This window comes from Amphiura filiformis, chromosome 6, assembly GCF_039555335.1.
Source record: "Amphiura filiformis chromosome 6, Afil_fr2py, whole genome shotgun sequence".
Lineage (NCBI taxonomy): Eukaryota > Metazoa > Echinodermata > Ophiuroidea > Amphilepidida > Amphiuridae > Amphiura > Amphiura filiformis.
The window spans coordinates 5756251-5781512 of NC_092633.1; the positions used below are offsets into that span (position 1 = coordinate 5756251).

Here is a 25262-nt window from a genome sequence, read left to right on the forward strand (position 1 = left end):
GTAGTGCATCTATTAAAAAAACCAATTTACCCAAATATGGATCAGTTTTGAAATTGTGATTATTTTCCCAAGTGTAAGGATACTTTCTTGGAGCAGTATACTTGTATTATGTAGTATCTAGGCCTACATCACTGTAGATTGTATTAATATAATGTACATGGTAACTATACATTCTTAAACTATTACTTTTGAGACTACAATTACCATAAAATGAAACTATCACTATCACAAATGAAGTATTCATATCAAAAATCATGTTTTTTGATCATAAGACACCCTTGATTGTTTAAAAAAAGTTGTGCCTGCATTCTTAAATGTTCAGTTTTGTTTAGGCCTTCCATTATTATTCATTAAAGGGTATACAGCTATACTTTGATCAGCTCATAATTGGCGGGCCTTATCTCCCTAAGTTACCATATCTATGACACTAACAAATGTAAAAAATCTAAATTTGGATGATTTTTATGATCCTCAGGATGAGCAAATCACTGAAAGGGCCTTTAACCCAACTCTCTTGTACAATTGGCCATCATACTGATGTGCATTTTTCGCCCAATTGTCTCGTATATGCCTGCTATCACACTCCTTGTTGATTGGCTATCACAGGAATGTGATGCCATATTTTATACCTCAACTTCCTCACAGGCCAAATTTAATCAAACACTCTCCTATGATTGGCTATCACATGAATGTAATACACCAATCACAGACAATACTGAACTAAAGTTGCTCCTTTTATTGGTCATCACACTACTGCTATGAACCAATCATATTCCATATTTAATCAAGGTCTCTCTTCTGATTGGCCATTACGCTAATGTTATGAAGATATAACTCATAATATGTGACCTGCCCCCACAAAACCTGAAACACCATGATGCTGAAAACCTCCAAGTGAGATAGAAGCCTTCAAATCTGGGAAGGGATGGAAATCAATTTGGTTTTTTAGAAATGTGTTATTTTTGGACGTAAAGATGTGTCTACTTCACATGAGAATAGATTTTGTTGTTGAAAAATCAGTCTTTCCATGATCAAAATCAACAAAATCATCTTTGGCAATAAAAATCCATACCAAATTTAAAAGAAATTGGTACCAAAATCTGTCAGAATAACAATGATTACACGACTCTCCTCATTACAGTCAGTACGGCAAATGATGAACAGTATGAAGAACATCCACATTCCTGCCACACATCCATGACAATGCATCCCCAGTGACACAGCAGATGTGTGTAATCACCAGTGGTGTAGATTTCTTGATGTCATTGGGGGATGGGGTTGGAAATATTTCTTGAAGTGCAGTGAATCCAGCACCTTTTGGCGACAGAATAAGTTCATGGTACAAATGCGCGAAAAGCGCTCGAAAAAAAATTGGCCATATTGAAGTTAAACTGATGAAATCAATATGGTGCAAAACTGTGCAAAGCATGAAAAAATTTGCACTTTGGAGGCTAAAATGGCCAAATATGAGGTTACTTTGGTCAGAAACCCACACACAGGCAACCACATTGGGAGATGATTGTATGGACCATCCCCCAGCAAAATATTGGGGGGATTTATCCCCCCATCCCCGGGATATACGCCTATGGTAATTACGAATTACATGTGAATCTGAAATGGCATATTATTGTGCTCATACATTTGCCATTCTGACCCTAAGTGTTTCCCATGAGTTGATTTCCTGAAAGCTTACTATTTCATTCAAGCATTCACAACACTTATTTTACTTTTCCTCATTCTTTCAATTCATGAGGTGACAAATAATAACATAAGCCTCACCCCTGTTATTTATCCAAGACATCGAAATGACCTTCACATTTAAAAGCACATTATCATCTTTCAGGGACATTTTGTATATAGGGCTAAATTTGATGTCAAGTTAAAGTATACTTGTCCAGTTGCAAAGTGTATGGTTTTCAAATGTTGAGCATTTTGTTTGTGATTAAGGCTTGCTCCGATAAGAGTTATTGCCTGAAAAGGTTATACAGGGGTCAAATTTCAAAACTGATCAGATTTTATTTAATAGGTTAAACTATACTTTTTCTGATTCATTATGATCAGAGCATTACTTTGATATGGCATAGCAAGATCCAAGAAATTGTGAAATTTGACCCCTATATGACCTTAACTTTTTTCTAAAAGGTTATGCAGGGGTCAAATTTCATAAGTGACCATATTCATATTTTATTATATTATACTTTTTCTGATTTTTGTACGATCAGAGCATTACTTTGACGTGGCTTATAGCAAGATCTGAGAAGTTTTGAAATTCGACCCCTATATGACCTTAACTCTTTTCTGAGCAAGGTGCATTTTTACCACCAAAGTTTTCCCTATTCTTTAAGATCAGTTTATGATATTAAAGCTGATTCTGGACCTTCATCACAGAAAGCTCACAGGATTTAACTTGATTCTTGACTTACTCTTTTAATTTCATTTGAAAACATTTCAACCATATTTCTGGTTTTGTGTAAACATGTCACATATATGATTATCACAGTGTAGCTATGAACCATTGAGTGACCAAAGCTTGACACAATTCTCTTCTTTAATTAACTGTTCATAATCCATTGTATCTTCAGTATCGCTGTCACTGTCACTATTCATGTTGGCAAGAGGCAATGGAAAGTGTCGCTGGCCTGAAGATGTCGCTATCAAAGGTAGGTGAGGATGAATGCTGCAAATAGATGAAAAACATTGGATTTAATTGTACATAAAGCCTTCACAAAAAGTAATGCATCCATTATAAATATGCCTATAGCTTCAGAACTAATAATCATATTCACAAATGATTGATTCTGAGGAAATGCCCCCAAGTACACCCCATGGTGTTGCTCCACACACAGACCATTTAGCAGCCCTCGAATTAAGGATCTGAGGGGGCACGGCAACTTTTTTAGGGCAAGTTGATAATTGCCTTGGATTTTCACTAAAAAAGCAAGGCAGCATGGCAGTTTGTAATATTTCAAGAGGGCATCATGGCAACTGTTGAAAATTTGAGAAGGGCACCAAGGCAATTTCTCAAAACTGAAGAAAACACACACAGTCTGATAAATGATTTTATAATGAAGGGGCAAGGCTGGGGCCCCGACAGCAATTTCATTAGAGGGCACAGCAAGTGACTGCCTTGGGTAAAGGACATATTTTGAGGCCATTACAGCAGTGGGGATGGGCACCCACAGCAAAATGCCATGGGTGCAGTGGGTTAATTCGAGGGTTGCCATTTAGGTGTTCAAAACCGGACAACAGAACTCTTTGTGAAGAGGCTTGGACAAAGAAGTGACAGTGCAAGGGCACCCTCCTTACAATTTACCATATTCAACTTACCTAACACCATTGACAGAATCCTCATGTGCTTGGAAGTTTAGCATTGGTTTAAGTACTCTTTCCTGTGAGGTACCTTGTTGCTCTGGTGGATTATTTGTGTCCCATACACTCACTGTGCCATCTGTATTGCCAGAAAACAGGTACCGTCCAGTTCTGTAATATAAGTACCAAACAGATATCATTGGTTTCCAAAAAAGGTTACTTATTTCCTTTTATTTATTTAAGATCTTTTAAACTTAGTGACTCATTCCGACAGACACTAACCACCAGACGGCAGAAGCTACCCTGATTGAAACTGGCTACAAGATCTTTGTAATCCACTGCATCTGCCCCACAATTCAATGCAGGAACAGAGAGACATAATTATTCATGATTTTATCTCCACCAGGAATTGAACCTGGGACCTCATTTGCCAGTTTCAAAGACCTTATAACCACTGTGCCATGCTGCTCTCTCTGCTCGATACAGCAGAGTCCGGTGATGTGTTTATATGTCATTCATAGTAGACAAAATAACATATCTCTGGGTCATTTCCTTATGAGCCCGGCAAACTCTGATAGTAAAACATATCTGTACTACTTACAAGCTCATTGGATCATATTGTGTCACCTTTATAAACTCACCTATCAAGATCAAAATACATTCTTTGGTTGGTATCTCCTTGCCTCACCAGTGAGTACAGAACTACTCCTGGATTGCGTAGGTCCCAGCACAGTAGCTCATTGTCCTACCAAAAAAACACAGAAAATATAAATATAAAAATTAAAATGTATACATTAAATGTCATGAGTCAGTTGCAGCTATGATACAAGTTACAGTCGTCAGGGAAAAAAAGTACTAATATTAATGTTTTTGTCACACATAAATTTTAGTTAATCTCCTGCTGGCATCGAGCCTGATGGGGGGGGGCACAAGCCACTTTTCTGCAATTTTCCTATGGGATTTTCTAAATTTTCAAATCAATTGGGGGCATTTTTTTATTATACATAGCCTTGAACACCATCATTACATGCAAGCTCCCATAATGCAGATTTGGCTCAAGTTTGATATAAAATTGGATCGATTGAGCCCATATTTATCCCTCGGGGCTGCGCCCCCTCGGGATATTCCTTGGTTCCAAAGCACAATGTTTAGATATTTCACAATACCCTCAAAACAACTGATGCACAGTCATTAACCTCTAAACATCTACGGGGCAAAAACCACAGTCTAGTGCTGTTTTGACTGCTAAGGATAAATCAGCAATAGTTAATGAGGTGATAGGTGGTGTGCAAGGATATATCGATAAGGGACTGCTTAGATTCAGCCAAACATGGGATTTGGTTGATACAGGTAAAAGCTCCACTTGGAGAGAAATGAAAGGAGTTTTCTTGGGCTTTCTTGCCCAGGATTAAGGATAATTCCGTTAAATTGTTCACAGACAATAAAATAGAGGTGTGTGTAGTGGCTATAGTGAACAAGGGCATCTAAAATTGCAAAATTTAAGCCTTGAGATTTTCAGACTGGTTCCAAGAGAGAATAATGTACAGGCTGATCAGCTTTGTAGAGAAATCAATTTTGATGACTGGGGTGTAAGTAAAGAATTTTTCCAGTTAATGGTTCAGGCGTGGGGTCCTCACACTATTGATCTGTTTGCTGATAACAGGTTCGAGTCACGTGCATGCTTTTTCGATTAGTTGGGTTGAGGAGAACAATTGGATCATTCCTTCAATACATCTAGTGCCCAAAGCAATCAAGCATTTGAAAGTTTGTAAGGCATATGGGACGCTCGTAATACCAGACTGGCCTTCAGCACCGTTTTGGCCTTTGTTATTCAGTCATAACAGCCTTTGGGCAGGTATAGTTGCACAGGTGATAAGATTTTCGGATATATATTATTTTGTGCAAGGTTGGAATCATAAATCATTGTTTGGATCACAGAATATGAAAAGTCATGTTCTATGTTTAAGGATAGAACCAGAGAAATAACTATGGCATTGCCATTGTATGTTTGAGTTCTTGGAGTTGTAAATCCACTGGGTAAACCCAAGAAGTATGTCAAATCTCACTGGAGATGGAGACATGATAAGGAAATTTGAGATTGTATAGTGCTAATTAATAGAATTGGTACGTTGTTTCCTGTGCGGCAGAGAACATATATAATATTTTGTTTTTTGTTTACATTGTGCAGGGAAGCAGAATATAATGGTGTTTTGAATAAAATTTTGGACTTCTCAAGGGCCAACAGTACAGTTGCAAAATACAAGAGAGCATTTAAATTATGGCAAGACTGGTGTAGAGGCAAAGGGCTGCGTGCCCTCCCTGCTAGCCATGAAGAATTAGCAAGATACTTTGTGCATATGTACAACAATAATGTTCCGTTTTCTTCAATTGAGTCAAGCTATTATGCCATCAAGTGGCACTTTGATTGCTCACCACATGTGGCTAACAATCCATGTGACATGAAGTTTGTGAAATTACTTATAGACACGCTTAAAAGGATTTTAGCCAAGCCAGTGGTGCAAAAGGAACTGATCACAGCAGATATGCTACATAAAATTGTGGGTAAATTTGGTCAAGGTGATAATTTGATGCATATCAGAATGTGTGCCATGTTATTGGTGGCGTATGCGTTTTTTTAAATAGATATGATGAACTATCTAACCACAGCCTTTGTGATTTTAAAATATTTACATCACATGTTAAGTTTTTCATAAGCAAAAGCAAGAATGACCAGTACAGGGAAGAGGCTTGGGTTGTAGTGGCTGCATCCGGCAAAGAGACTTGTCCAGTTGGTATGTTGCAGAAGTATATTAACCTTGCAGAATTGGATTTATCTGCAGATGACTTTTGTTTAAACCTGTTCTTTTTAGGAAATCAAAGCAGGTATATCAGATAAAGAAAGGGAAGCTATCATATAGCAGATGTAGAGAAATTCTAAATTTTGCCTTAAAAGAAATTCAAGTAGACCCTAAGAGATATGGCTTGCATAGCCTGAGATCTGGAGGGGTGTTGGCAGCGGCAGCACTAGGGGTACCAGATAGATAGCTGAAGAAACATGGGAGAAGGAAAACAGATGTTTCCAAAGATAGGTACGTTAAAGAAGAACTTGCTAACCAACTGCAAGTATCTTATAGTTTAGGTTTGTAATAATTAAAAAACCTGTATAATTTTCGAAAGTTATATGGACAGGCGAGCATATACTAAGGTATTGATTTAGCAGGATAAAAATGATATTGGTGTAAAAATGTATATATAATTATATATAATGTTGTAACTTCTAACTGAGAGAAGCAAAGTATCTTAAAGAATGTAGTATCAAAAGGTCAAACAGAAGATTGTGATGTGAAATGAACAAATAGTTTAATAATAATTTGCTCTGAGAACATACATATGTATTCTGCCCGTTCTTTAGTATCTGACTATGATCCGTTCTCCTCTAAGTGTGTATTATTAACATGTGTTTGTTGCAGTAGGACAAAAGGCACAATGGGAAATAATTTATATCCGGTTGAGTCTGCGAATTAGGAAATAATTGATTTTCTTATTGGTAGCCTAGTGTGCGATGACATTGGTTTATAGCAAGGTGGAAATAATGGGCATATGAGCTAATGTATATATAGCAGTTATCTCTGTATGCATATGAGGGTCTGGAGGAGGAAAGGATGGTAAATGGTTTTGACTGGACATGGGTGAAGAGTTACGTATCTGAGGACAAGAATGGACTTTGGATGGAGAGATTTAGGACATGGGATATAAAGACAGATTGGAGATGCAGGAGTGATAGACAGAAAGGGACTGGGGTTGAAGGTTGGGAGGAGATGGCTTGCTTTCTGCAACGGACACTACACGTGTCTCTGTACCAAAATTCAACCCTAAAGGCGTGCAATCAGCTTTCGACAAGAGTTTTTCTCTCACTGCACCTGCACTCTGGAACTCACTTCCATCTGAACTCCATACTGCTGTTTCTCTGCCAAGTTTCAAGAAAGGTCTCAACACCTTCCTGTTCCCGCGATAATCTGGCAGCTTTGTTTCAGTTTGCTGTTTTATTTTGCCTTTAAAATGTTTTGTTTTCCATCTTGGCGCCGTGGTCTTTATGAAATGGCGCCCTATAAATGCCTTGTACAGGTATGTAAACAAAGTACAGTGCTCGATCATCCTTTCAGTTTCAGCTGCATATGACAAAAAGAAAAGCGATTTTTCATACTGAGGATGATCCTGATGTTGCTTTATTTGGGAATTGTGAAGTGGATGGAGAGGGCAGAATAGTCAAAAAGGGTAAGGTCAACTGGCCTAAATCCATTTGGGTTGAGTTAAATGAGCTATGTATGCATTTGATGTCTGAACAGGATGACGTTCAATTAGTTTTTCCGTCACATACTGCTCTTTCCACCCACCTCAAACAGACTCATACCAATAAATGCATAAACAGGCTTAGCAACCTGGAGTCACAAGGCAGCCTATTCAGAACTAAGTGCGATAAGCTTTTGTCTTCAAAGTTTTTGTCAAATCTGGCTTTAGATGATAATCTTGTTCGTTTCATATTCAAATCATGTGTACAACTTTTAGAGTGTAATTCTCTCCTGCACAAATACTATCCCAACACGTACCCAAAAACATGTCGCATTTGTAATAACCTGGCTGATACTGTATCCCACATCATGAATGGTTGTATGCATTTCAGAAACATTTATGTTGCTAGACAGGACCGTATTGTGGCTCTTATTAGGGAGGAAATTATGAAACTACACCCCCAGTTTGATATTTTTAGTGACCAACCCATAACAGGTGACTTTCTTGGTACTCAATCTGATTTCCAATACATCCATCACAGAAAACCCGATCTCCTTATTTGTGATCGTCAGACCATGCAAGCTTTTATTATTGAGAAATATCTTGCCCATTTGATGCTTTTGTTAACACATGTTATAACACCAAATATTTACCAACCACTCAATGAGCACATCACCCTGGACATACCGTATTCATGCAAAACAATTGTCATTATTATAGGTAGTCTTGGAAGTATTCACAACAAAGTCACTTCCGGACTAAAAATCCTTGGCTTTTCAAATAGGCGGTGTAAGGCGATCGCTAGATACCTTAGCATTAGCGCAGCCTTTGGCTCAAATATTATCTGGAAGCAGCGCGCTCTCACTATTTTGCAACGATAATGGCTTGCCGATTTATTGAGCTAATTGTCCCAACCATAAAAAATAGGTTTCTCATCATTTTATTTTTATTTTTCACTGTTGCGTAATTATTGCATTACTATGCTCCGCTTGTATTATATACAATGTATTTTACTGTGGTTTTATATGCAATAAAAGATATGAATATGTAGGAGATGGGGTAAGTGATGATAGTTTTTTGTACCAGCTTCTGTCCGCTATGAACCTGTCGCCGAAGATCTGTGCTCCCCTAAGTGTGTATATTAACATGTGTTTGTTGCAGGAGGACAAAAGGCGCAATGGGAAATAATTTATTTCGGTTGAGTCTGCGAATTAGAAATAATTATCATTATCATGTGTTGGATCCAATATTTTCACACACTTGGATTCATCAAAACATAATAATGGTTGCAATTGGATGTAAACTGTTCATGTGAGTCCAGAGTTTGTATTTTCAGCCTATTTACAAGTTGACCTCAAATGACCTTTGACCTCAGTATATGACCTTGAAAACCACCAATAGATGAGGGTTCCTATAGTGCAGCTATGGCAGAAGTTGGGTTGCAATGAGATTTGAACTGCTGACCAAAAAAGCCTTACATAATTGTTGACCGACACACTGACACCCAGACACCCCGACTGACTAATGGACAGACACACAACTTTTGATGCCATAAGGTCTTTTCCTTCCAAGGACCTAAAAAACTACAAAATGGTACAGTAGCAAACAATGACAAACCTTTCTTCCTCCACTATATAGCTTCTCTCCATCAGGTGAAAATATCATATGTGTGACTCCTCCTTGTTGTCCCTCCAATATACACATTGATGTACCACTAGACTGTTCATACAGGCCAACTAAACAAGGCAATTAATAATACAGTCAAGTTATCACATACAATCTTGTTTGGTGGATGCAAAGTAACTTATAAACCTGAAAACACATTTTACATGTAGGTGTAATTGCACAATCTTGTCTAGGACTGTATTCTGCAATTACACCATATTTTGTGCACAAATATTCCAGTTGAAATCCATACACCCCTTATGGAGGACATGGTCTTAATCTTCCACACAGGGAGTGTGAATTTCAAATGGGGTTTACCTGAATGTGTGACTCCATTTGAACTCTAAACCCCCTGTGTGTGAGATTAAGGTCTTCCATGTGGGGTGTATGGATTTCAACTGGAATACCCCATTAAATCCTAGGGTCCGTATGCACAAAAGAGTTAGATCAGGTCTAAAGTTAGACCTGGTCTAAGTGGAATTTAGTTCCATCACCATGGTCCTTTATTATGGGATTTACCGAAAAGGTCAATTGCATTGCCAAATAGGCCAAAATGAGGTGTGTTTTTATAGTCTGACATGTATTGGTTTGTATTGGTACAATACATTAAATACACATATCACAGATTGCATACACCAATAAACTGAGTCAAGCTGTGTTTCTAATATACATAATTTACCATATTAAATACAAAATACACAAGGAGAGGAAAGTTACTTACTTGATTTTGAGTAGGACCCTGCAGCATAGAGCCCAGTGTAAGCATTCATGGCAAAACACGAGATGATCCCTGATTGACCACTTTTCTTAGCTACAAAGAACAGATAGAGAAGACATGTAAGATCACTCACAGTATTCAAACTAAAATCACACAAAAAAAAGTGGGTAATGGTGAATTCAACAGATGAGGAGGACACAAAACACATCAAGGATCAATAAATGATACAAGAGGATATATATCAACTCACTTTTAGCCTTAGGGATTCAATAAGTGTCACCATTGTTTATCATCATTTAACAACAATGCATCCACGTCGTCTGCATGGTTTACTTAGTAAACCAATCAGACGTGCCGGATGCAAGTTGTTAAACAGTGATGAACAATGGTGAAAACTGTTTGAATCCCTTTCAACAACAAGAACAAGCAAAGATCGTCTAATTCACATGATTATTTCATGAAAAATGTCATCATAATCCGAAGCCGGAAGGTTTACATGATGAATTTCTTTAGATATTTGACAACATTTGGTTGTACAGGTGCACTGAAAAGGAAGTGCTTGGGTAGTGTGCCTTTTAGGGTATGGCCGCTGATAAGGTCAAAATATGGTACAACCAAAACTAGTACAACTGGATATATAATGATGTATCATGGAAGATGGGAGACATGTTGTATACTGGGATATGGGTTTCATCTGCTCACCCACCTACTCACTCACTGACATATTCAGTTACTTTAGTCAGTTACGCAGAAAAAGAAAAACACACAACCTTGTTTCGTCAATTTGTTGCTTTTCAATCACCATTATTGTAAATGTTTATCTAAATTCAAAGTTATTTTTCCCCCTTCATGCTGGTTTCAACAACTCTTCCTATACCTTTGTACAGGAGCCAACTGTTGTTAATCTGTGATGAATCTACAGTCCAGTAGCGTATATGCGAACGCAAGGTTATATTACGCGTACGCGTTACGCATGAGCGCGTAAAATTCCGCATGTTTGGAACGTATGCGTAAACACAAACTCTCTTATGTTGGCGGTAGCAGCTAAATATTACCACTTTATTCTTTAGTTTTATTGCCGATATCAACAGAGAAATACCGCGATCTTCTTGTAAGGTTGAGTGGCAATGACAAATGGACATTCCGAATGAAATAATCATGTAAATTAGACATACGAGGGTCATTCAAAAAAGTTCTACCTGTTGGGTCATAACTTTTGTTTTGTTCAAGGTAGCTATTTGAAAATTTGCATACAAATAGGTCGTAATGTCACCTACAGGTGGTGAACATATCATGTCAAGACCATTTTCAGATTTTTGTTGGTGACCTGGAAACCACAGTAAGATATGGTACACCGGAAACGGTGACACATCTTTGGATATTGCACTTGAAAACATGCGTGCAGCTAATGTACGAACTTCCCTCTTTATACAAAAAAATAATATTAGTAACAATATACATTTTGAATGAATATACACCTTACAGTCCAAAACATCATCTGTGACTGAAAAAGTAAAATTTTGATGGACAGAAATTACCCAGAATTCCAATTTTTGGAGGGATATTTTGTAACATCTCAGGTAATGATAATCAGCATAGTGTCCTTCCATACAGCATGACTTTTATAGCTGTGATTTTAGATAAAATACAAAAGTTAAAGCTACTATAACACATTCTTCAGTCAAAAAAGTAAATTTAAATCCCTTTGTGATCTATTGTGGTATTTTATTCCAAAGAAAGCGACACAATGCCACCATTTTACCCCATGTTTTATTGAAGTCAATATCTTCATAAACTGTGTTTGTGGTCATCTTTACTTATTTTATTACACTGGCTATTTGGTATATTAGTTTTATGCATATTAATGTCCATCATTTTCAGTTTGCGGCAACCTTTTAACCAGTACATATAATTTTATGATTATTCTTGTGTTTTATACAGTTTTAACTGTATAACATGACCAAATGGAATACTTATGGGATCTTCAATACACTGTACTTGAGACGCCTACTTATCCTACTGCAACATTATCTGGGCTGACAAAAATAATTCCCATATAAATTCATTATTCCTTATACAAAAAAGAATTATTCGGACATGCACCAACTCTCTTTGGCTTGCCCATACAGACCCGCTTTTTAAACAACTCAATACTCTCAAGGTGCAAGATATTTATTTCCATCACCTCGGAACATTTATGTTCCAATACCACCACAATCTCCTCCCAAAAGATTTGTCCATTAATGAGATTTTTAGAACTAACAAAAGCATTCACCATCACCATACTAGACAAGCCAATGATTTCCACGTTAAAATGTCCAACACCAAATTGGCTGATAATATAATTAGTATTCAAGGAGCCCTTTATTGGAACTCACTTCCCCAGTCTATCAAATCTTGTAGTTCAGTACCATCTTTCAAATCGAACTCTAAAAAAATCCTCATCAGCACATATGTACAACACTGATTAGCCTACACCTGCAGTTGTTGTTTTTTGGGTTTTTTTCCTCTTCTCATTTGTCAGGATCAATTTTTATAAAATTAATTCAGTATATATTTTTCACATCAAATCGGACCCGTTTGTCTGTCTGTTTGTATTGTTCCAGTCTTTAGTTATTATTATTATTGTTATTTTGTTATATTAAAATTATGCTATTTGATAAATTTTGTCAGCTCGCTTGGCCTTGTATGCAGACTATCACTTTTGCATTTAATTGTTTTCTGCTCTGCAGAACTATACACCATTTACCATGTTAATTTATCATTGCATTAAATATCTTGGTGTAGATTTAATTCACAAAATATTACATTAAATAGTTACCTGCTATGTAAGTTATAACTTAGCTTATTATTTAGACTCGTTGTAAGTGCACGTGCAATCATGTGCTTATGCTTTCACATGGGCTAAATACACTTTTGTTATTATTGTACCGTAATACTTATGCCATGCCTGAACTGTTTTATAAAAATATATTGGGATTTTACAACCCCTTTACACCTACTGTGTAGGTTTGGTTGTTATTTTCACCATCATTACTCATTGATTTATAATTGAAAGCTTAGCTCTTGTGATAATAAGTTTAATATACCTAACCCACAAGGCATATGTCTTGCTATTGTATTTATTATTATTCTAAAATTTTGTTTATCATAATTATTTAATATACTAACTTTGTAAAGGGTGCCACAACAACACGCTCTGCGTTCAGTGGCATCCTCATCATTTTCACCATATTATACGATGTTTGTAAAAGCTTTTTTATATTGTAATTATTGAATGGATGGAATTTGATGAAATAAAACTGAACTGAACTGAACTGAACTGAACGCCTTTGTAAATATTGTACATATTTTGACCGTTTCCGGTGTACCATATCTTACTGTAGTTTTCAGGTCACCAACAAAAATCTGAAAATGGTCTTGACACGATTTTATCACCACCTGTAGGTGACATTACGAACTATTTGTATGCAAATTTTCAAGTAGCTACCTTTAAGAAAACAAAAGTTATGACCCAACAGGTAGAACTTTTTGAATGACCCTCGTATTTAGCTTGTTTCGTTGTTGAAAGGGATTCAATCATGTTTCACCATTGTTCATCACCGACATCAACTTCGTGTCCATGGTTTACTTCACTGGGCAGCTACTCCCTCGCCAAGTAAACCACTCAGACGACATCGACGCATCGTTGTTAATCGGTGATGAACAACGGTGAAACATTATTGAATCCCTAAATATAACATCAAAAGCCTTACTTCTTGTTTGTCTTTGTTGACAATCTCTGCCAGGTCTGTCTGTGTTAAACACCCTCACTACCTTATTGAAGCCACAATACAACTTGCTGCCATCTGGAGTGAATGCTAAGGAATGCGGTACAGCTAATTCATCCTATAGGTACAGAACATCAAAGAAATATATTCATTAACATTAATTCACAATCAAGCTAACATGATCTGTATTAAATATGTACGGTCTGGTATACATACAGTCAGACAAAATCAATTCTCAATCTCAATCTCATAAAGCATACAGTATAACAGCAGAGGTATATCAAATTATTGCACATTAATAAGTATTGATGAAGGTAGGTACATCACAAGGCCAAGAGGCCTGAAAACGATGTACCACCTTATAACATAATTATAATCTTACTATAAATGGAATGTTGTGCCTATGTGACCGACTATGTGAGCATGTATATAAAGGCTCTGTCGGTTTCGATCCAAATGTCGCCAAATTCATACTGGAGATCGATGAATATACAGAGACGGTAATGCACTTTATTTGGTTGAAAATGGTTAAGAATTGGCCTCAAAATCAGTGAAAATGTGGTCGGTTGCTATTCTAGGTAAACAAAACAAAATAGTCAGTTGTTAAGCTAGCCACGCGCGTCACAAGGGCGTATCTAACGCCAAGACCCGTGCGTGCGATACCGCGAGGGTACCACAGAACTACACCATCGCGCACGTAAACGACACACAGCCAAGTAATGATATTACGGGTGAATGACCGCAGACACGCTATGAGAGGCAGACGTAATCAATAGGCCTACGGGAAAGGTATACGGGTAGGCCTATGTAGGTTATAGTTAGTAACACTAAGAAAATGAAAACGGGAATAAAATAGGCTAAAGAAGAAAAGAAAGAAACTAATCTCTATGAAACTATACCTACCAAATGATTATATGGTCTATAGGTGCAGCGTAATTCTCCTGTAAATGCATCCCACATGTGGACTGGGTGATCACGGCTGATACTTGCAAGGCTAAAACAAACAATGAAATAAATACAACAACTGTGGGAATAAATCAACAAATTATCACCCACTCCTGCAATATTTTATTTTTTTAAAGTGTGCAGTGTGCCTTTCAGATTGGAACAGTTACAGGTTATTTGTATTTACAGAAAAGCCTCACCAAAATGGCAGTGGATGCTCAAATCATGTATGCAAAGAATGCCTATGCTAAGCTAAGCTTACTTTTCAAGCTTAATAACAAGGATCTACTTAGATGTTCCATAAAACAAATGTTTTGTCATGTATGCACATGTAATAGAAAGAATATTTGCATACAATGATAGATAAAATACCGTAAAAACTTCATACTTAGCATATGTACTTACTATCGAGCGGCGAGCGCTTTTAAAACATGCAAACATGAAGAGCCCCATTATATATGTCTCAACCCCATTAGCTCAGTTGGTAAAGCGCAGGACTTTGGTACAATTTCATGTTTTCAGAAGCGCTCAATAGTAAGCACATATGCTAACTATTGAGTTTTTACAGTATGGGATAAAGTTTGCCTCACCTTGTTGAATCAAGGGTTTAGTGCAATAGCTGCCATATAAACATTTGACAATTTCTACATTGTTTATTGTATACATATGACACCTGGCAGCTATTGCAGATGGGGCATTCTTGCACTGAACCCTCAAAATTATTCTTACCAATGCAAAATTGACAAAACATTCATTATCTGCACCCCAAATGCAGTCATAAATATGCATAATATTGAAAACCAAATGAAAAAAAGACTAGTTTGCGTATGACATCCTGTCAACTAGACTAGAAATGCTGTACTGCGTACTTGCACAGGTCAGCAACCAATCATGCCGCACCTTAGCTCTGACGTCAGATGCAAACTAGTCTTTTTAATTCAGTCTTCAATTATAGGAAGTCTCTTCCCAGTTGTATAGTAAAATCTTATTTTTGAGTCCAACTGTCCCTCCCTCGATCCATCATCACTTTCTTTTCTCTACAAATAAACCTGTTTTCTTTTCTCACCAGCATGTTTCTGGTAATGCAGAGTTCATCATTGGATACCAACAGTAGTCATAGATAAGTTCCCCTTCATGCATACTAAGGACTGTTTTTAGCTCATCAAGTGGCTGGTTCAAATCCTGGTACATTGTGGGTGGAAGGTTAAATAATCTCAAGATGTTATCATCGCTATTAGTCAGTAGACACGACCCATCCGGGGACCTGTTGGAGAATAAAGGAAAGAAACAAAACTTCAGGATCTTGAGTCATAAATAAAACAAGACATGCTTGATCAATTTTATACCTCAAATCCTGTGCCTCAAAAAATGACCTTTTCGATGCATTCCCAAGCTGAAAAATGCTGACTTCACTCTCAAATAAACCTGTTATGCATCCAACATACACCAGGGATGTAGCTAGAAAATGTTTAGTGGTGGGTGGTGTTTGAAGCAAAATGTACCTGAAGTGTTCATCTTTTTGACTAATTCATTAAATCAATGTGCTTTTTGACACAAGCTTGATTTGAGTAGAGGGCTGCTGCACTGAACCTTCTTCTGAACCTTCTGAATGTTTAGTCAGCAGGGCGGTTTTCCGCAAGTCGCTAACTTGTGTGGGTTGCGCGCATTTAAATTGCAGGTGTGCCATCATTTTGTTTTAAGATTACTGAGATTACTGTTTAGCAGTAGGCTCAAAAGGTGAGTAGTGGGCTCTATCTGCCAGCCACTACTGCCCACTGTAGCCCTGGTAGTAACAAATGAGTATTAAATATTCTTGACAAACTTATTAGAATTTCTGTACAAGTGATATGTATATTAATTATTATCTTTCAACTGTCCTACTCTTTTGGTGAGATGTATTGTCCCATTACAATCCATCCATGAATAAACTAAAGTCCTACACCCACAATCCATATGTAAACTGCAGAGTAAAAATAAACAAAAGAATGGAACTTCAATGGAAGGCAATTGCCTTCAGTGCCCCTTGCCTTTAGAATGGTGCCCTAAAATTGGTAACAACTAACTTGTGATACATTCTTTAAGGGGGTAATATATCCCTGCCCAATTTTGTGCCTATTTTTGCATTTTTCTCTAAAATTATAGAACATAGGTGACAAGTAAGATATGCATATTTCAGTGCAATAGTTGTAGTCCTTGCCCCTATAATATACATATCTTACTTGTCACCAATGCGCTATAATTTTTGAAAAAAATGCAAAAATAGGCACAAAATTGGGCAGGGGTATAGTACCCCCTTAACATGTGAGCATGTTCATGCCCTAACAGCTAGACCAGGCCTTCTCAACTAGTTTATTTGAAGTGCCAACTGGGAAATTTTAGTGCTCATGAAGTGCCAACATGTCAAGGGAGGATTTTGCGAGGGAGCGTGTGCGCGACCGAACGCATAGCGGGTGGTGTCCAGGGGCTCGCCTTATCGCCCCTGGAGGGTCCAGTGACAAAGACCCAGCCTCCGCGGGGGTCCAGGGGGCAGCGCCCCTTGAAGCTCTGACATTTTAGGGCTTTCTAAAGGCTCATACGGTGGTATTTTCACCACTTTTTTGTTATAAATTCATGTGAAAAAAATAGTAAATTTACCGTGCGCCACTTCGACTAGCTCCAAGCGCCACAAGTGGCGCGCGCGCCGCCAGTTGAGAAGGCCTGAGCTAGACCTTATCCAAATTGCCTGGCTGCCCTAAAAAAGCCAAAATGAACTAGCTATTTACCAAGCAAGTGTACCAGCACATACGATGTCTAGACACTTAGTATTTGGAGAACAAATTTGAGTGCAATTGTGCATGAAAGTTGCCAAGTTACTTAACTCAGTTTTCATTGTCATCATGACCTAGAAAATCATTACACCTTTTCATGCAAAAAGACATCAGGTCACATTTTTATGGTTATTTAAGGGATGGGGTATGAGCGTTTGGACAGTATTTATTGTGGGACATTAGAGCACATCAGACATATCGAATTGCATTCTGAATACTGAAGAATGTCCTTCTGATATCAAATAATTTAGATTTTTGAAATTCGCAATGTAATACACATTTTATGGCAAATGATTAAAATTGATATTTTTGATATTTAACAGTACTCGAGTAAACTTTATAAATCTGATGATTTATACTTAAAGTGTATGTAGGTGGGATGAAAAGCCGACGATCAATTGAAAATGTTGACCTTTCGTATTGAAAACACCAGGAAAAATTAGGTCTTTTTGGGAAAAAAATCCATATCTTCAATATGAAAGGTCAAAATTTTCAATTGATCGTCGGCTTTTCCTCCCAGCTACATACACTTCAAGAATATATCATTAGATTTATAAAATTTACTTCGAGGACTGTTATAATATATCAAAATGTGAAAAATATCAAATTTTAATAATTTGTCATAAAATTTGTATTATATCGTGAATTTCAAAAATGAAAATTATTTGATATCAGAAAGACATTCTTCAGTATTCAGAATGCAATTTGATACGTCTGATGTGCTCTCATGTCCCACAAAAAATACTGTCGAAATGCTCATTCCAGATCCCTTAATAGCAAGCAACCTACATTTGCCTATGTGTGTGGGTGGGTATACTGCATGTATGGGGACATGTATTACATTGAGAATGGCAGTTGAAAACACTATCACGTCTAAACTACTACACAAAAATTTGGATTGGGGTATTTTTGGTACAAGTAAATTATGTGCTAATAAACAGTGCGCATGACAAAAATGAAGTCAACAACTAAAATTTATATCAACTAACTGGCTTGTCCATGCAGACTTACTTTCTTGTGACAGGCCAGTTGAATTTGGAAACCAGTATATCCATAGAAACATGAGGAATCGATACCGTATGTGATAACCATTTTACACTAAATAGAGTTTTGGAATTAAATCTAAATACTTTGCAGGAGCTTTTTGTGTTGTTTTATGAAAAACAAATCTACTCTAATCAGAGTGACTTATTTGGGCTAATTTACCACAATTTATATGGAAATGCAGAAAACCACTGATAGTGATTTTAACCATGGCACCACCACCTTTCTTAGAATGCCCCTGATTGGTTACTCAGGTGATTATACCATGTAATTAACCAATCAAAATAGAGATTTTAGATCTCTTAAGAAATTTTAAACTCAATCCCCTTTTAAGCTCAATCCCCTTCAGCCCTACTGACTATTCTTAACATATCTCTTGGCAACCAAAGCTCTATCATGTATATGCGAAGACACGCAGCGCTGGCGTGATTGTTAGATACGGCACAATCAAACAATGGGCCCTCATGAATATGCAAGAATCCACAGCATACAAAGCACAGGGACTTTGCCTGTTGATACAGGATCGGTAGTAGTCTGAGGGGCATAGTATCTTACCATTTACATCCCTTGAGGAAATTTTCAGGTGTTGATGTGTAGTCTTGCCATGCTCCTGTTCTTTCTATTGGTTGATGATGAAGACTTACAGTCAATGTATCCCACGATCTAAGCAAAACACAATGAACACAGTACAACAATTATGCATCCTGGCAATTTTGAAAATACAAATTGATAGATAAAGTGGGTGTTTTGATTTTCATTATATATGGTGTTTTCTACCATACATGGAGGCATATCACCTAAAAAATGAGATTCCAAGTTTTCTGTTAAATTGCCCAGTGATTTGGATATATTTGCTAAACGAATTAATCTGCAAGACATATTTTGTACATAAACATTATGTAGCCAGAGTTTCCAGTGATATAAAAATCTCAACTTTTTTTTGAAAAAGTGGGGGGATGAGGCTGTGGATCACGAAATTGTGAGCTTATCTAATTTGCATCACATAGGCCTAAATGTAACAACAACAGCAATAACAACTAATGCTGACCCACTCAATACAAAATATACTTTGTACAAAATGACAACTTACAGTACTCCTGTATGGTCTCCATGATCAACATTATCATTCTCTGGTTCATTAACATCTTGCACATCATGTCTTGTTGTTTCATCATCCCTAGTTTCCATGGCAACATTTGTTTGCATGGCAACTCCAGATTCTTGCAGTTCAGGTCTTGTGGTCTTATCATCATTAGTTTCCATGGCAACATTTGTTTCCATGGCAGCACCAGATTTTTTCAGATCAGGCCTTGTGGTTTTGTCATCATTAAGTTCCTGTGCAACAATTGTTTCCGTGGCAACACCAGATAGCACATTAGATTGCTGAGATGAAGCGTCTGTTATATTTGATGTGGAGCTTAATTCTCCATCGGTTTTGTTACCAGAGTCGGACGATGGCTTAGTTATTTCTGACACTCCTTGATCAGTTCTAGTACTTACACACATTTCACTACTACTGCTGCATGTATTTGGATGTGATTTGGATGGTAATGTGCTATCTACAGTTGCTTGTATTTGTCTGTTCTCTGCACCCTCCTCTATTCCTTTTTGTCCTTCCTGACATTGCCTATCTTCTTGTTTTTGAGTCAGCTGGGCATGATTAGAAGATCTTTCCTCACTTGTCTCATCACCACCCTTACAATCATTTGCATCATTTTTGCTTCCTCCCTGATGTACATCTGTAAAGTAACAAATTGAATCAAAGGATCAATCAGTGATTTGTAATCAAAGGATCAATCAGTGATTTGTACCAAAACACCCACAAATTGGTCCAAATCCAGATTTTGGAACATGGGTATACAGAATGATTTGATATGTATTATTAGGGAAATGGAAGACTGAATGGTAAAGAAACAGCAATCTGATAAGACAGCATATGCACGATGAGTTATCTTAAAATTAAGATAATTATACTGCACCAAAAAGTATCCTTACACTTGGAAAAATAATCACAATTCCAAAACTGAACCACATTGGAATAAATTTGTTTTTTATGCAATATCTAATCCTGCACATTATGACACCACATTGAAACCAATGCGACCTCAAGAAGTAAAGTTACAAGCAATTGAATAGTTTTGTTTCAGTTTTCTTTTGTTCCTATTGTTTTAAATTAAAGACACACATAAATTACCCATTCCCCACCAGATGTCTAGTTTTTGAATAGGCCAGTTTGTCACTTTTAAAACTGGACCTTTGTCTAATCAAATGCTCGTAACTTTGTTTCTTGAAGTCACATTGGATTCAATGGGGTGTCATAATGTGCAGGATGAGATAGTGCATCTTTTAAACAAATAAATTTACCTAAATTGGTTTAGTTTTAAAATTAGGATTTTTCTTCCAAGTGTAACTTCAGGATACTTTATTGGCGCAGTATATTTATGGCTGATCTTTTGGTTGTGCAGTCCATGTAATTGACCCTTTGTGAAGTCAGATTATGAGAGCTTTTCTACAAAAATGTTTTCTACAAATAAACAATATTTGAGTAACCTGGGGTGTGAATCTAGTACAAATGCACTGAATAGAATAACATACATTGTATAATGCCTATAATCATGATAATATATTGCTATTGAATAAATCAATTAAAAACATTATTATAAAATGACAAAGTTGTTTTAATCAAGATGAAGAAATGCTGATGTTTAATGTTTACAATAAACTTTGAATTACACACCCACATTTTTTACAAGAATCTTTTTGAGATTTGATAAACACCTTGAGTTTACTACATGGTTTCTAAATTCTGTCAAGATTTTAAATTTTTTTAAATCAAACTCCTTGGTTTTGAAAACATCCCAGCATAACAGTTTCAGTTTGGTATACCTTATGATGTTAAACATTTTCAGACGGACATTGTTTTGACACTCCACCACATTTCAGAATATGGAAATATTCAAGGGGGTATGTTCATTGTTATGTATATTATGTTATGTATGTATACATAAAACAAGCAAACCACCATCCCACCCAAACAAATAGACACAACACATGACTCTACCTGACACCTGTGCTGGACAATCTGATAATTGCTGAGATGAAACCGTCCCGGAAACCGGTTGACTTCTCATCTCCCCACCACTGGAATCTAATGCATCATCGATACTATTCAAAATCTGCTGTGTACTAGGTAAATGTTGACCATCCTGTCCTGGAGATGACATCTCAAGCTGTTGACCCTTGACCTCTTCTTGTCCAGGAGGTGGTGTTGGTGGAATGATGGATTCTCCTGATGATGTGGACAAGAAAGAAGGCGGAGTGCCCTGTTCCGAGTCCATGATGGCTGGAATATGATTACTTTGAAATCAGAAAACAGGAAATCAGAACATTAATTTCATTCAATTCTTATTCAGTACATGTATCTTGAGTTCTTGTGCTTGTTTAAGAATCAATATCAATCAATTGACATTTAGCAATTTCTTGCACTTGGACTGGTAATCCAATTGTCCCATGTACAAATCCTGGATGGCCAGATTTGCATTAGGCTAATGGAACTCGATTGTTAGTTTCCTATTGACCGCCCGCATCACTTTTTCAATTTGACCAAAACTTTCATTATTTTCATAAAAAAGTCAATTATCTGAACATTGAAATGGAAATAATCAAAATTGAAACTCTCAAAATGTCTGACATCCCCTGCTGATCATAATCAGCACTTTTTCTTAGTTGTAGGGGTAGAGGATGTAGTAAATAATGGAAATTTAAGGATTACCTCATCATGTTTCTAGTGATTACAAAATTGCTAATTTCTTTTCATTTTTATGAAAACAAATTCAAATCTTTTCTCAATCTGTTGCAAAATGTCTGTAAAGATGATCTAAGCATTAATACCTGTTTTGAGATGGTCTTTCATCAACAATATATACTTTGGTACTGGTGGGGTACCTAAATTTGGAGAAAGCTGTTCATAAAATCATTGATTTTGTTGACATAATGGATAATGAAAAGAGACCGAATAATGAATAATGAAATAGCGACCTCGTCCTTTTTTTTAAACATCCAATCGGAAACTAATAATCGAGTTCCATTGGCCTTATGAGGCAAGATTTTTTCACCTCGATCCTGGCATTCCAAGAATTATATCGACCCTACCTCATCCATCTTAAACAATTTGGAACAATCCCGCCCAATTCAAATCTTAAATTTTGTGTATACCGGACCAGCCAATTCAAACTTCTGCTAGCCTCATTCTGATCTGTTCTAACCTGATCAGCTCAGCCTCTAGTGCCTAGATGTAAATTAGTAATTGTGTAAAGTTGTGTTTATACTCATGGGTTGCAAATACAACAACAATTTAGTACACTGATCATGCGTGTGATTCAGTTTTCTGCAAAAGCGTTTGAGTATAAATGCATCTTTAGAAATGGCTGCGGCGATTGTGTTTTTTATTAGCGACCTGACACACATTATTTGTTTGTAATTGATTCGATCAAGCATTGAAAATACTTTCAACTTTTGTACTGGATCGTTCAAGCATGCTCAACAAATTTTTGTTAGTGTAAGTGCCTCTGGTCCTAGTGGAAGTAAAAACGGAAACTATGGCCAGAGCCCGGGGCACAGTGTCATCGCCCCAATATCTTCATGGCAGAAATTGCCATGGTAGGTTGAATCCACCGCCACGCATGGCCATTTTGTTCCGACCTGTTTAATAGTTTTGAGACGCATAATGGGCAGAAGGACATTTGACTAAGGCTACTGACAATAGTCCGGTGACTGACATCGCTGCGTGTAAGTGAGCATGGTATACGCCATAGTTCATCTGCTTTTAGACTACCTTGTCAAGTTTTTGAGTTCAAGACGCAAGCTTCTTTCTCAAGACGCTAGCTACCGACTATCATATCCGTTTAACATATATTTTCAAGTGCAAGGAAAGCATGGCTCAATGGTTAGGGTACTTGCCTTTAGTGCATGAGGTCCCAGGTTCAATTCCCGGCGGTGGCAATTTGCTGGGATATTGACTTGGAAAAAAAAGTCTGAAATTAATTGGCAACATCTGTAGATTAAATTCAGACTTCTGCTCTCCCCATGGTTTATTTAGAATTGGGTAAATGAATCATGAAAGTACTCCAGTCCTTCGGAGGGGACGTTAAGCCGTCGGTCCCATGTGCAGAGAGCCATACCTGATTACCTGTACATGTATCTTGCAGCCAGTTTCGAAAAGAGTAGGGTGTCAACCCCTGACTGTTCCCAACCCGTCCCGGTGTTCAAATGGACCCCAATGGAAATAAGCTTCAATAGAGGCTTTCTTGGGTTATCCAGGGTGGTCAAACCCGAACAAATCAAATCAAATTAAATAATTTTCTACCCGGTATCCAAAGATTTACGTCTAAATATCAAATCGTGCATAGCACATTCACGTGTATCGATCCCGGGTATTGATTTTAGTATCTCTGGCTCTGCAGTACCAAGTATATAATTATCAGCCAGGCGATGTCGATGTGCGGGGCCAGAGTACCTAGCTCGAGATACTCTAGCTAAAATACAGGTTTACATTTAATGTCTTACATTATCTTGCTGTATTTCAGCTAGAGCTCCAAACGACAAGCTTCCGGGTTTTTTTTGAGAACAATACTGTTACGTAAGATGAAGAAGAAACCCGCCTCGGAGCCCGCCCTACTCATTATTTCATTGTACTTATTGCAATTTGCCTCCACATTACGTAATCAACACAAAGCTTTTGTGAGGATTAGTGAGTGGATAAGAAATTGACAGTGGAGGATACGAAGGACACGCCGATTGTTAGTTGTCAATCATGAATTGCCGCAACGTATTAATATTTTACTGCATGGCATTCCGCAAACACCAAGACAAATTATGCCGTGTTTTTCCAAAGATCATCTCATATAAAGTAAGCTGAATGCGATCTGTACTTTTGTAACATTCCGATCGCTTTTGATCACCTATTATCGGCGAATTTGCTTGAAAACACGTGAGTTCATGTTGTGTAAACATAATTAGCATAGACACAAATGAAATTACGATACAATAACGTTGCCCGGTTTTATGCAGCATTAGACCCTGTCTGAGAGTACCAGAGCTAAGGAAACCAGTACTAGTTAGCATGGGTGCCAAATTTTGCAGCCGCGTTCAGACATAACATGTATACGGATTAGTTTACTTTAAACATAAAAATAACATTACATATTTATTTGTATAGCGTACCAAAAGTGTACATTGAACATCTTAAAAATAGCTTATATTACTTACCTATCTTATGGGTAATATTACAAGTTACACTGCATTTACCGATCACCGATCATTGCATTGGTGATGCCAATTTCATTCACTATTTGATTCGACCTCGACTAAGAACAGCTCGTGGGTCAATTAATTATCCATAGCAGGCCAACCGCGCCACATTCAAAAATTGTCAGCCTGCGTATGAACCGGGAGCAACGCTCTGCAGGGTTTATTGTTCAAAAATGTTATTGTAAACTATTTTTGCAAACATTTTTTGCCAAATATTTTGTCAACACTTAAATAACATTGTGCTAAAATATTTGCACTCAGCAAACACAGAAATGTTCTTAAAATGTTTTTTTCAAAACGTTTTAATAACATTTAAATGTATGGTGTCTAAGAGACCTCAACTTGTGTTGTGGTGAAAAAATATGTTTCGATTTGTTCCAAGTAGAATATTGCTATTCTATAATT

The 25262-nt window shown here is 37.1% G+C and overlaps 1 protein-coding gene across 1 annotated transcript; it reads right to left on the bottom strand.

Moving 5' to 3' along the window:
• Nucleotides 1-2492: 2492 nt before the first annotated feature.
• On the bottom strand, nucleotides 2493-24949 carry LOC140154870 (telomerase Cajal body protein 1-like). Its single transcript, XM_072177519.1, has 12 exons — nucleotides 24816-24949; nucleotides 21610-21905; nucleotides 19639-20287; nucleotides 19104-19211; nucleotides 15764-15961; nucleotides 14656-14746; nucleotides 13738-13870; nucleotides 9986-10075; nucleotides 9217-9335; nucleotides 3951-4054; nucleotides 3328-3480; nucleotides 2493-2677 (listed from the first exon to the last, which is right to left on the bottom strand). The coding sequence occupies exons 2-12, from the start codon at nucleotides 21884-21886 to the stop codon at nucleotides 2506-2508; spliced, it is 2094 nt and encodes a 697-aa protein (XP_072033620.1). The 5' UTR covers nucleotides 21887-21905; nucleotides 24816-24949; the 3' UTR covers nucleotides 2493-2505.
• Nucleotides 24950-25262: the final 313 nt, after the last annotated feature.

What these genes read in the sequence shown, in the direction of transcription:
- LOC140154870 (XM_072177519.1), bottom strand. Translation starts at nt 21,886, where the DNA reads ATGGACTCGGAACAGGGCACTCCGCCTTCTTTCTTGTCCACATCATCA. An exon ending in TTGTCCAGCACAGGTGTCAG is followed by an intron (nt 20,288 to 21,609) that starts GTAGAGTCATGT and finishes GTTACTTTACAG; the next exon opens with ATGTACATCAGGGAGGAAGC. An exon ending in TTCCTCAAGGGATGTAAATG is followed by an intron (nt 15,962 to 19,103) that starts GTAAGATACTAT and finishes ATTCTCCAACAG; the next exon opens with GTCCCCGGATGGGTCGTGTC.